Raw genomic sequence first — 14,293 nt, 5'->3', positions numbered from 1 at the left:
GGGAAAATTCTGTAGTTTAATTTGGGATCCCTTGATTGTTCATTAGCTCTCCAGATGGCAGGTCTTGGTGGTTTTATTAACATACACACTGTATTATCACTGGCATACATTCATGTGTCCCAAGGTAACACACGAAGTGTGAATTCACCTGTAGGTATCTAAAATTAAATGGCATTAGTCTAATTGCAAAATAAAGATTTGTTTAAATGTCATATAGTTTTACATTATCAATATTGCTTTTATTATTTCATGTTAAAGCCTTATTTGAATAATTTGAGGCTCTTTTTAAAAGCATTTCCATTTTTATTTCTTAAACTAAATTTTAAAATCCCTACCAAAGATTAGACACTCCCTTGTTTTTTCTCTAAAAGGAAATTCTTTCTGTAAGTTTCATTTCAGAAACCTTGTCTTCAAAGATACTTACCCTAATGCCACCTGAACAAGTTAACCTTGCCAGAAGCAGTTCCATTTTCTCTGTCTCCTGTCCTCAGAGCATGCCTGGGATTGCATGATTTAAGATGAAACCATTATTTTTGAGGATGCATTTGGTATAGTGATAGAAGTGTTACATTGTAGAGACATACTAGACTCACACACTGTAATTGGCTGGAATGGTTTCTCAAGCATCTCATTAAAAATAAATTAATTACTGATACATTTTAGTTTTATTCTTTACTGGCATCTTATATCCTGTTTTAATGTTTTAGTTGTCAGAAGATTTGATTTATACATGATTAAGCCAGCATGTGATGTATTCTACATGAAATGCCATCATGGATCCCTTTTCCCCAATATTTAAGAAGCACAAAGTGCCATTGTTAGGAAGAGTTTGACACAAAAATAGTGAATTTTAGTGGGAATGAAATGTAGGATGAAGTTCCTTTCGTAATTGCCGAATAGGATATTTAAATAAAATGTCAGCTTAGAATAAACAATTTTCAAACAGTTAAAAGCTTTGAAAAAGAAAATCCTTTACATCATTGGTGCTCTTAGTTTTCTTTATGCTTTTCTAGATTGAAGTTGTTGAATTTTTTAAAATTGTACTACAGGTGTGATTTTGGAAAGTGAGCATTAGAACTCATTTTATGTTAAAACTCTTGGTTTATTTGTATTCAGTTACATGTGCTGCTAAGTTACTGAAAAGTAAGAGTAGCATATAGTTGAAGGACATTGGAATGGCGCTTCAGAGGCACAAGCAAACAAGCTGAGGTTGACAAACTATTCTGTACTTAGTGATTTTTTTGGTTTTTTCCCAAATCCTTGTGATGTTTTACTCTATGTAGGCACAGTGGCCTTGTGTTTAGTCATTCCGTGCACCTCAGTAATCTCCCTTCTGCTCAGTTTAAGCCATATCTTTTTTAAAACCAAATTAAAATCAGGTAAGTTGTGGGAAGTGGATTGAAGTGTCATTTGAAGATAGAAACTCGGCATTAACGTACACTTTGCCAAATATGTCATGCAGTCACAGTGCTTGTTTTCATTCCATCATCAGGCATACCTGTTTAAAGACTCCCCTCTCAGATACATGCCTCAGAATTCCACTAGGACTGTAACTACAAGCCAGACTTATTCTTCTTAAAACTGTTGGCTCAACTTCATCAACCATTTTCTTAAAAGCTATGAAAATTGTTTACTACTTTTGATATTATTCTAGCTAGCTGTGTCTCGTAAGCTAGGCTTAGGTGGGTGGAGGAGGTCATTCTGCTGTAATAGTCAAAACCAACTGCAATCTGTGTCACTGACCTTGTGGTTTCCTCTCTTGAAGATGTATGGGTTGTTGGAGTACAAAGTCTTCAAAGCATAATCTTTGTCTTTTAGCATGCTAAGACTATCCTAGTACATTAGAAGTCTGCTATAAATAAATGTTTTATCACCAACATTAACAGTTTGTAAAAATTAACCCCTTACACCCTTCTTCCTCAAGTATGTGTGTTGGAGAGCGGGAAAATACCATGGTAGGCAGGAAGCATTGGTGTTGAATATTTTAAAAATGTGTGCTGATAAATCAGTCCGTTGCAACGTAAGTGGTATATGCATTTTATACCTAATCTTTCCTACAGATACATAACTAAAAATATTTTATCGGTTTGGATAATGAGTACTTCTTTGTGCAGGGAACTCTCACAATAGTTCTTATTACTTTTAGAAGCTTAGATCCCTTGGTTTTGTTTGTTTGTTAAACTGTAGTGTCGAATGGGAATGCTATGCTTGAATGTCTAACCTAAAAATGAAGTTAGATACTAGTGGCAGTAGACCTGCTCTTTAAGGAATTTTATGCTTTTAATCTGTATCTCTCCCATATAACATAGCATTGATATAATATGATCTTCCTTTGTTCTTTACGTCATTGGGGTTGCTAACATTTTAACTTCCATTTTTTTCTATTTATAGGGTTGAAAAGCTTTTTATTCTCAAAAAAAAAAAGTTAGTGCATTAGTAATAGCTGTTTCCGTGCTTGTTTTCCTTAAGGGCTTTCTTACATTGAATATTTTGTGCCTTCCTTTGGTGATATAGTTTAGCTCAAATAACAGAATATGTTTGTTTCCCTTAAATCAAATCAAATTAATTTCAACAGTAATTTTTGCTAATTTAGTTTTAAATGTATAGTATTTCATACATTATTCTTCTGTTCACTTATTGGTAGTGTTTTGCATCATCCAGTGTTAGAGAAAGCTGTCCTTCAGCCTGATAACAAAAGATCATGCAGGAATTTTTGTAATACAGCCAAGAGTCTGTTCCCTTCCTCGCCTGTAGAAAGGGAGGAATTCGGAAGTTTTTGGCACTGATTTGGTTCTGTGCCATTCCCAGACTCTTCTGTGCAGTACCATTTTTCATTACATGCTTGCTGAAAGATTTCTGTATTAGGATTTGTCATCTTTGCGTCAATTTTCCGTGCCTTTCTTTCCACCTGTTGTGAACAGTTCTTGAGGGCGCTAAACAATTAGGTCCCTATTTTCCTGTCACGCACCTTGTGTGTCTGATTTTTCATGGAATTGAAGGAAAAATATGTTCTTCTTTTTTTTTTTTTTTTTGTTATGTAAAATTAGTAGGTTTTCTTCCTGTTAATGAAGTGGGCCCCCCGCTTGCACGGTTTCTGTCAGTTCAGGGGGAGGTTTGGCATTCCCAAAGGGGATTGAGTCATAAAAAAAAGATACCCGTTTTGCAGAGCAATTAACCCACGTTGAACTCTTATAGTATATTGTATTACCCTGCTGCTGGAAGTTCCTGAACAATTCGTAGTCATATGAATACACATGTAGCCTTGGAGCACTCATCATTCATTAAATATGAGAGGAAACCCTGTAAGACTGCACAGTAAAAATGAGAGTTAAAGAATGGAAATGGAAGGGTTTCAATAACATTTTACTGTTTTATTTTACACGGTGCTGTTTTCATGCAAGCATTTTAAAACAGACTTCGTATTAAGATGAAAAAATTGCATGCCGAAGTTACAAATCACATTTTTTGAAGAAGATGATTAACTTGAAAAACTATATAATATGTGGAATAGAATACAGTATAACAATATATAATATATAGTTATATATTGATAATATTAATTACAACATATTACATGTGTTATTGCTATTCATTTGCTCTTCGTTTCATTCATCTGTGACTGTCAATTATGCCTTTGAATTTTAACTTTTATTTCATAAAAAGATATGTGGCTGAAGTTTAAACTACCCAGAAACACTTACGGATTCATCTTTCCGCCTCACTAAGAAAAATTTTCATGCTTTTTCAATCATAATTTTGTAGCATATTGTTAAGTGTAATAGGGCCAGTTCCATAGTGTCAGTGAGATCGTGTTATCAGGTAGGGCTATCCTTCTGTTCATCAAATAGCTTTCTGTGCACTGGGAAACCTGCCACCTTATTGCCACCAGTCTGAGCTCAGAGCAGAATACAGCCTCTAATGAAGTCATGTGCTTATAGTAATAAGTTAAAAAAATCAAAGACACGCCTAAGTCAGTGTAGGACATGACCCGCTGACTTAAAATGGGGAGGGCAAGGCATAGCAAAACTAGGTATGTTGATAATGTGGTCAGATGAAACAACCTCTCCACCTCCCTAATTAACCTCATTGAGTAGCTCGGGGCTTGGACAAGTCATGGATCTACATTTCTCCCCCATACCTTTTTATTGTCATTCTTATAATCATCAGACTAGTAAAAGAATAAATTGAAGATGTTGTGTTCAAATAAAGTAAGAGTAGCAGGTAGATATCTAAGTGACTTGATAATGTGGTTAACCAGTTGCCCACATTATGTGTGGCTGAGGAAGCCCCCGTTTAGGAACTAGTAAAGAATCCACTTGGGTGGGCACTGTGCATGTTTCTTACACTTAATCTATGAAGGAGTTGTGCTGGAGATACTCAGTATAAGCAAGTTCCAAACAGACTCCCTATTTTTTCAGAAAATGGGAATTCTGGAGAAGTGGAGCCCAATATGTGTTGCTTTGGCAACTCCTCTGGCCATTGCACTTGCTTTAAGTGATGTGTAGGGCCTACCTCAGCCTTGGAATTACATCTGCAGAGTAATTTTTATCTGATCGTTTTAAGAAGCTGGTAGGAAGAATCACTGCTGTCAGCCATGGAGACAAATATGCGGTGTGCTAGCTTTTGACTTTGTTTTTATTTGAAACGACAACAAAGATCTGAATGCTTAACTACAACTAAGTGCAGTCACACAAAGTCTGAATTATTCTCTGGAGGTGCCAGTGTCTCCCTACACAGGGAGAAGAGCTTAATTAGATTTCTTAGAAACTTGAAGTTGGGTCATGGCTTTCAGTTTCCATTTTGCACTTCTCCATCTTTTTGCCCTAAGAGAAAAAGAAAAAGAGGTTGGATTTACAACACTATGGGAGTAAGGTAGGAGCTTAGAAACTTATGATATGGCTCTTTAGGGAAGTTTAGACAGCACCTGTTCAAGTGTTGTTAAGAATAAATACACTGATTTTTGTTTGTTCTTATGCTGCAGTCAGAAGATAGTGATTTAATTTCAGAATAATTCCCTGATTGTTTCCAGAGCCAAAAACTTTCAAAGCTTGTGTAATTTCTAACTTAAGCAGTAAACTAAGAAAATCCCACAGAATCTGAATTCTTTACCTAAATCCCACTGGCCTAATTTATTTTCACTTATACTCCTAGTTAAAATATTTTAAGAATCTGTTTGTATTCAAACGAAGGCTTGCATTTATCACACCTCATATCATTTAGCCTAAAATGTCATGGCCTGTAGAATGGTGTGTAAAAAAAGTGAGGTTCCCCCACTGCAGTTTTGTGATCCCCAGGATTACTATAAAATGCTGTACCTCATGTTGCTTTCAAAAGAATTTACTGGCATTGTTCTTGTTGCTTGACTGTTAAATGTGGATGAACTTCCAAATGTTTTTTTGTAAACTTGAACTGACACTATTTTTACTGATGATATTATCTTACATAAAAAAACCAAAAGCATTTTAAAGGATTCTTTGCAAACACAAAGCTTTTATGGCATATTACATTAAGCAGTTGCAGAATACAACTATAAACTGTCCTATAGACATTTTTTGTTTGATCTGTGTTTGAACGGATCATCGGTCTGTCCGTTCACAGAGGAAGATGAGGAGGCATACTGAAGAGAAAAGAGGAGGAGAAAAAAACAGTAGGGAGATGGAGGCTGAGACACAGGAAAGAGGAGATAAAAATACGGCATTCAAAGGAAACAAATCTTACCTGTATTTACGGAATATATTTCTTTATCAAGTATGCTGTGCTTAAGGTAAAATAAGTGGGATGTAAGAAGATCACAGTATTAACTGGGGAAAAAATCTACATGTTGTCAGAATGCTTAGCAAACCAATTACTGATCAAAAGCCCGATACTTCCTTGCACAAATGGCAAATTATCTCCTGAAAGATAATTGACATAGTGTTTGGGCTTGATTTCTTATGAAGTCATAAAGGCTGGTAATAGCTCCTCTTAAGCATGTGGTGATTCCATTTCTGACTTTTTTTGTTTGAAAATTGGGGGCTATGCAGAAAGGTGGGCACTTTATTTTGTTGAGGATAAATAACAATTACAATCATAACCGAATCTGCAAATTACAATGTCATGCTTTGCTTATTTTTAGTCATCCTTTTAATCTTTCGTAGCAGCATCATAATTTTTGAATATCTAATCAGAATCCCACAAATTGCTTATATTTTATGCTTTTAAAAATGTGACTTACAACATATTACATTATACTTTTTGGATATCGTGTAATAAATTAAATTGCATGTTACATGACAGAGAAAAGCTTCAGAATTCATTCCACCTGACTGTAATGCTTTCCATCCATTAATTTACTATCTTTATTCAAGTCCTTGGATAGGCAGTTAAAATTTCAAAATGGAATTTCATTCACCCATTTCTAAGCCCCTAAAACTTACTGGTAGTATTAGATAGGCTGTGTGCTTAGTTAAAGAGAACAATGTATTTTTATACTGCTGCATCATCTTTCAGCTAAAATATTTCACCCATATAATCAGTTGTTTTGTTTAAACATAAGACTGTTTTCTCATGAAGGAGAAACTAATTTGGTCTTGCAAACTAGTTGCTACAGAACCAGCTTCCTTTCAAGGATGTATATTGCACAATATGACTTGCATTGAAACAGATTTATGAACGCTGAAGGAATAACATACGGATAATACTTTAGTAGCTAAAAATAATATTTCAGTCTTCACTGGAGTAAACCAGGACTTGGTGCCCTCAGAAGAAACAGTTGTTTGATATACTGGTATAAATGCAGGTGTCAGGGATGTCAAACAGGCTTACAATCCATGTTAGAACTCTTTATTTCTGGCATTGGATATAATTCTGATGAAGTATTGATCCTGTACCAAAAAACATTTTCTTTCTTTGTTGAGTATAGACCCTCATCCCAGCCCTAGGAGAAAGAAATTTTTCTCCATGTATTTTCTTAAGGTTTTTTAAACGTTTTCCTCTAATAAGCTTTGTTTGTGCTACTGGGTTCTGAAGCAGAAGTTTTGTCAAGATAATACATTTATGAAGCAATACAGAAGAATGTATATGATCTCAATAAGCCATCTGTCAGGCTTCCATGAAAGAAGAAATCAATTTAAAATACTGTCCACAGATGCAGAAAAAAAGAATGTTATTTTACAGTTTTTAAGTTTCAAGACTGGAAATTAGATAAAAGAGTTCTTACTCAAGTCTTGATTTATTAGCAGAAGATAATGTATATACTTTATATGGAGTATAGTACCAGATGTGAGATGTAAGAGAAATTGCTGGTGGCCACCTGCTTTAATGCATGTTTAAACTCTTGTGAGGTAGTTGGTGTCATGTATAATCCAGAGAATTATTTTAAGTTAGTCAACCATGTCAGGTTAGCAAGGATCGATGCTAGTGGAATGCTTAATATTTTCCATCACAATTTACCCATTGGTTTGAAAATAGAAAAGTGAAATAATCACCTTTTGCCAGGGTTTTTGAAAAGCAGCTGTGAGTGGCTTGGATGTTTCTTATGTTAGCCAGGCACCACAGGATTTTTCATGGGAAGGTGTTGGGAAGTCAGTAAAGCACTGTGACTCTAGCTTATATTTGCTTGTCATTTTGTTTCTATCTTAGCATCAGCATTCTGCTACTGTTCAGTTGTATTTACGTGGGTTTCTTTGTAGCTAAGTGCAGATTTGTTCTTCTGGGGCATGTTTTCTCCATCAGAATACTGACAATGTGATGTCAGAAAAAATAGAAGATACCCTTGTGTGCTGTAGTACCAGCATGCTATAAAGCTTCAGGTAGGAAAGAATCCTTATGTCAAGAGGCTTCTTGCTTTTAAGAAGTAATGACAATTGAAGATTCTGGTGTAGCTGGTTGAAATGCCTGCTGTACGGAAACATTCAGCCTAGAGAACTACATTCAGGCAGAGGGTATCACCTTTGCAATGGATTTGACTGACTGTGCTAATCTTGTCCCTAGGAACTGAAGTGTGTTTGATTAACTCAGATTTCCACAGAGCCGTGTGCTCTAGCCATCGAGCTAGAAATTGATTATGGAATATATTGTCATAGGCATTTCACTGCATGCCATGTTCCTGAGGGATTTTTTAACCCTTCTGACAGAGCAAAATGAGGATTTATTTTGCTTAACAGCCAAACATGGCCTTCACAGCACTATAAAATGGTATTATAAAATGTTCTTAATTTGATCTAGTAATTTTTCTAAGCAGTTATAATTTTAGGTATACAAAACATATTAAAATCTTCTAGGCAAATTTATTGTATTTCTTAATCTCTGTCATAGACAAGGATTGCAAATTAATGCTTTTGGGAACAATAAAAAGAAGCTTTCTGTTTATATTATGTTTATTTCTATTCCCAGTAATTTCCTCACGCATTTCCAGTATTTTGCTGTTATCAGTAATTTTTATTTTCTTATTTTTTAGTTTTTCAATTTCACATTTGAGATGGATAAGATATAACTTACTGTTTACTACAATTTAATTAATTAATACCAGTTCAAAACCAACTAGAAATTGCAGAACTTCTGTCTTTCTTTTTTTTTTAAAATGTAATTTCATGTTTAAATGATTCTGAAAGTTGCTGACTGATAAAAAAAATATAATAAATAGGAGAAATCAATCTGAATTCAGTTAGGAGCTCAGATTTTGACCTGGTATACATAGGAGGAAAAATTGTTTAGGTAAACTGTATTGAATTTAGCTTTCCTTGTAATTTGTTGTCTTAAAACTCTTAATTGGTCCACTTTAAATCCTGCAGTTCTGAAAACGGTTTGGAATGAGTAAGTTGTAATGATCAAATACTTAAAAAAGAATTAGTAATATTCTAAACCTCTCCTTCCCTATATCTGTGTCAGCTGACTTGGAATGTGTAAATTACATGTATTTCTGATGTGTATTGTCAGGAATTTGCATGCCGTCTTCTTCATGTTCTCTGTTATTTTTCATCTGCTTCTTCTTCCGAAAACCAGTTAAAACATTTGTTACACTTGGAGATTGTTTTCAGACTTCTGAGTGTTTTCACAGCATAACTAAATAGCAGTATCAGGTATGAAATTTAGCACAATTCCACCTTCTCTTTAACTAACAACATAAATAGTTCAAAAAAGGTGAAACTAAAAGGAAAGAATGAACTCATAAAATTGAACTGTTTTCAGCTATGGGTTGCAGAAATAACAAAATCTTTTTTCCTAGTGTTTTTTGCAGAAACAGGAGTAGACAAGAGATAGACATAAATGTCTTTTGGGGACATCTGCTAGAATAGGTGTAACACACTGTATACTTAATGCCAATTGATACTATTCTGCAAGACTCACCAGAAAATTAAACCCATAATTCTGTGGAAACCAGCTACTAAGGGGAACAGAGAAATCATTTGCTCTGAAAATTTTAGATACAAGACAGATTTGTGGCAGAGCGGTGGAAGGAAAAGGGAATAATAAGTAAACTTGGAGTAGACCTGAAGATTTCTTTTTTATTGAAGTCCATGTCAATCAATAAGCAGGTCCTGTTACATTTTGGCTACAACATAATTCAGTCTAGGAGAATGTCTGCTGGTCATCATTAGCTCCTTGATGAAGGTATGTTACTGTTCCAGACTCTTCTGGTTTTTATTTCAACATGGCATGGACATAGAAAGTATGGTAGGTGGTTTTGAAAGTGCAGATAATTGGAGCATTAGGATTCTACGTGATAATCTGTTTTTCATCTAATATACTATTTGGACATTTCAGCATTCAGTGGTCATCAGAACAGATGATATTTAGTCATTGACAAATTATATTTCAATAGTAACTGGGGAATAACTGAACAGAAACTGTAGCCCTTTACCTGCGAAGAAGGAACAAATATTCTCCAGTTGGGTGAAGCTGTAATACAGGGTGTTCATGACAACAGAATTATATTGGTTTAGAGGGAAAATGGTAATTTGCTATGAGGCATTAGCTTTAATAAACTGCTGTGCCAACAGGAGAGGTTAAGAAGGGTGAAAATGTTGTATTTTGATGTTTTGCCAAGTTAAGCAGTGAAATATTGTGAACATGAACCAAATGAAATGGAACACTTTCTACTTGGATTTGAAACCAAAAATCTTGGTGAGTGAGTGATAATTCCTAAGTGGTAGAATGTAACAGTAGGTAAGTAGATAAGTACCCTTCCTTCCCTGCTTCCTCTCCCACTGTGGAAAAATGGCTGAACAAAAATCTGAAGTGTTGAGGTGTTTGTTTTAACACTGGGAAACACTTACTACTTCAAATATTTGCCTGCTTGTATATCGTATCTGTTATACCAGATGTGCCACATACAAATTAGACATGGCTCATAAAGTGTGATAACCCTAGATTTTTCAAGATTTTGTATGTAAATTTTCCTTCCATTTAACTGTTCTCCTAACTCATGTCAGGGAGGCTTTCTAGAGATGGAGCTTTTTTAATTAAAATCCTCAGCAGAATTCTGTCTGAACTTTAAACACACACTTCATTCACTTCCTTTAAAAAAATCTTTAGATTGTGTTAAAACAAGAAGTGTAGAAATGGAGATTGCATTTAGTGGATCCGGAGCTAGGTTCTCTTAATGGCTTGGCTAGGTCTGCAGCTGCATTTATCTAGTACCTAGCAAAACCTTTTTGGAAATAGGGAAGTTTGTTTTTTACAGTGATGGTAACTATAGAAGGAAAGCTTAAGGTAAATTCAGATTACCAAGTACTAGATCAGAGATGAATAAAATGTAAAAAAATAACACCAAGAGTCAAACTGTGCTATAATTTCTTTTTCACTTTTTCTTGTACTGTAAAGGTAATTCAGTTGAACGTTTTATGGACATGTTTTACTCTGTATCTAATGGATGCTGGCATATGAGACTTCACATACTAATTTGGTTGAAGAGAACGCTGGGGTTTTTTACAACAGTGCTCTAGGCACCCTACTCTGGGCTTCACAGGAGAGATGCCAGCCAGCTTTGCAAGCTGGCCTGCTGGGACTGCTTGCCCATTCTAGCTGCTGTGGAGCCAGCTGGCAGTCACATCTGGTACAATGCTAGGTGACACAAATGAACTGCTCTTCAGTAAACTACGGTGCTTTTTCCCCATTAAACGCTGAATTCAAAAAAATCATATTGTGTGTGTCTTTAACAAGCTTCAACCACATAATTACTAAAAGAGCTAAATTTCGAAGGCTACATATTCAGAACTGTAATTTTTTTAAAAAAGTCTCAAACTTAATTGTTTTGTTTTCAATCAGTCATGTACTTCAGTATTTCTAAAGGTCTCTTTTTATTGTGTGATATTAATATCATCAGGGGAACAAGCTGTAAGGCAGAAGTATTTGCCTAGTCTGTGTTTTCAGTTTTATGTGTTCTAGTAAATCTGAGGTGCTTCGTTCTGGTTTTCAGGTTTCAAAATACATTAGCCATCTCTCCATCTTATGCAGTGGCTCATACCCACCTCGTTACAAGAAAGGTAGGAATATGATCCCTAGATGTGGTTTTTCCTAAGTAGGTGATTATTGGTGTGTATGCCATTTGTGCGTAGATTTCTGCACTGGACCATATTACATAGTGTATTAGGTCTTCCTAGCATTAGTTACATTTACATGTAGGTTTTTTCTGTGTGAACACATTCTGGAGGGTGGTTTTGAAACACTGATATTCATGTTTCTAGGATATGTGTGGTGTCTGCATTATTTGCCAATATTCTGAGTTGGATTTTGTTTCAGAAAATGTGAGCTAGTTTTGCGTCCACTGATTTTACCTACTTTGTTTTAAAGCACCAGCTGTATGGCAGATGCTCACATTAAGGTTTTGTGTTTCAAGCCAAATCAAGAAATTCTCAGAATACCTGATTTATTTCTACTACAGATTTTTCTTCTTCAGATTCAGCCCATCCATAATCATGAGTGTATAACTGTTTCAGTCTTTTGTCAAAACCTATTGACTAGAACCTGTTTCCCTCCTGAAATTTCTCCTCTTCTCTGTACTGCTTCTCTTCTGCCAGACCATAATCGGTGAGTATGATCTACAGTGGAAAAGAAGTTCAATTCTGCTTGTTCACCTCTATCAACTGAAAATTTTGTCACAAGAAATTATGATATGTTCATGGTTTTTTTTGCTCTTCACTATATCCATGTCCTTAGTCTTTTGACCGTTCAGGAGTCTACGGTCTTACGCAGCTTGTATAAGTAAATAGCACAAGTGATCTGATCCTCTAACAACAGAGGCCCTTATCCTGTCCCCAAGGACAGGAGCAGCTTCTTTTTTTGGGTGACAGTGATCAATCTAGTTGGCTTGCATTTTTTTGTTTGTTTCTGAAATTAGAAACCCCTTGCCTTGCCCCCTTTTCTTTTTCCCCATCTAACTGCATATCACAATTTTAAGCCTTCTTTTTAAGGTGGTACAACAGTTCTGCATGGAAATGGACTCATAAATTAAAGCCAGAAATAGTACTGGCCATAAAGTAGTTGGTATAACATTTTCTCTGCAGTGTTCCTGCTGCTGCTTCAAGACTGACTTGCTTGTCAAATCACATAACTTTTTGTTGAGGCTGTGTGTGGCTTTAAGGATACTTGCAAAGTAGAAATTGGTACAGGAGTGGGGCTTAAATTTACATGTCATAGTTGTGCCATTTTCCAACTTCATTTTTTTCTTTAAATCTACAACTGTTTTTAGCAGGCTCTACATGTAGAAGTCGAGGCTACAGGCTCGAACTGAAAGTATGTATAATTTGACCTTCCCTAATGTGGGAATTTAACAGTCCTGCTTGGGTTTTCTTCAGTAATTTCTTCTTTCCCTTCCATGCGCTTTATGATTTTGCTTCCAGAACAAAAAGCACTAGCTCTCTAAATATATTTATTTTCATTTTGTAGATATTACCTTTTTAACAAATACACCTGGTAGAAGAGTTTTGGTTTAGAATCTACTCACAATCACTTGAGTATATGAAATATATTTGCAGTTGTGAACTTTAATAGCATAAGCACATGAAGACTTCTGAAAGGAGTTAAGTATCTACTTCTAGTCTTTTGTACAACAGAATTTAATCTTAGGAAGTGATTTGTGATGTTTTAAGGCATCCCTTTCCTATGTTTATATGAATAAGTTGATAAAAAAATTTTACTCTGTTTTCCTTCTGCTTGGGATTTGAGCAGGATTAGTTCTGTTTTGTAAACTAGCTAGAATGCTTTTCAAGGGTCTTCCCCAGCCCTTTTTTAACATGTGACTATTATGCTGTGTGTTTTCAGGGACAAATTACAACTTTCCAGTACAGTTGGATTATAACATATTTTAAGAAAAATAAGAAGTAAGTTGCTCCTCATCCTTTAGTTCTTATAACTCCATGCATCTTTGGTTCATGAGGTTCGTGATAGGCTAAAATTGAAAAATTTTTGTGGGAGCTCTTTCTTGTTGTGTTGACAGAACATAACTCAGAGGATTGCTAAAATAACATGTTATTTCAGCACTTAAGAGGATTTGAATTGTTAGGTTTCATTTTCAAAATGAGCTTAAAAATAACTAAAATGAAATTTGCTTTTCAGATTCTAAGTGATATCAGACAAGTTGCCTTCTTTATGGGAGATTTTATAGCTGTATGTCTGTTACAGGATGTTGAAGTTGCAAAATAAGCCCAAGTATAAATGTTTTGGGCGAAAAAAAGTAATTTCTTGCATAGTATCTTATCACAGAGATGAAAAGGTAGAAAACCAAAGGTACATCCTTTTACATTTGAGTGTAATGGTTGGCAAGCATATTTCTATATTGTGTTTATGTTGTTATGCTGCAAGTGTTGAATAGGAATGCCATAAGTAACAGATGTGGTCCCTATGGAAACCAAAAGTTTATGTGAATGTGAAGGGAAGAGGTCTGCAGAGCATGGTGAAAAATACATTGTATGAGTTTTCCTTAATAGAATGCAGTATGATACATACTTTCTAGACCCACAGTGCTGTGGATTGTACAAAATAGCACTGAGAGGATGTAAAACAGGTGATTTTTGATTTTTAACGTAGGAGATTTCTGATTAGTTGCACTTAAGTGACAACAAAAGGATAACAGTACTGTTGATATAAATGAAATATTTGTGTCAGGCACAACAGAAGCATGAGCAAGAAGAAAGCCTTGGAAGCTCAGCTAGGAATACAAATTGTACCCTTTGACCCACGCCCCACCTAATTGAAGTGGGTTTTCTGGTAACAGGTTCTAATTCAATTCCACAGTGGTGTCACAGAAAACTGCCACTGCTCACTGCTGGAGTGATTTCTGCAGTCCTTCTGCATGGTTTTGCAAGCAATAAAT

The 14,293-nt window shown here is 35.3% G+C and overlaps 1 protein-coding gene across 4 annotated transcripts in view; it reads left to right on the top strand.

Moving 5' to 3' along the window:
- Window positions 1-14,293, top strand: part of HLCS (holocarboxylase synthetase) — a 127,260-nt gene that overhangs the window by 47,923 nt on the left and 65,044 nt on the right. Inside the window, exons 7-8 of one of the 4 annotated variants that reach the window (XM_056329954.1) lie at window positions 11,399-11,465; window positions 11,864-13,046. The exons of the other annotated variants lie outside the window; for them this stretch is intronic. Coding sequence (XP_056185929.1) covers window positions 11,399-11,465; window positions 11,864-12,013 — 217 coding nt within the window. The 3' untranslated portion in view covers window positions 12,014-13,046. Of the gene's footprint in view, window positions 1-11,398; window positions 11,466-11,863; window positions 13,047-14,293 lie in introns of those variants that run through there. 4 annotated transcript variants of the gene reach the window in all.

Source organism: Falco biarmicus, chromosome 2 (assembly GCF_023638135.1).
Source record: "Falco biarmicus isolate bFalBia1 chromosome 2, bFalBia1.pri, whole genome shotgun sequence".
NCBI lineage: Eukaryota > Metazoa > Chordata > Aves > Falconiformes > Falconidae > Falco > Falco biarmicus.
This window is presented reverse-complemented; position numbering and strand designations above follow the sequence as displayed.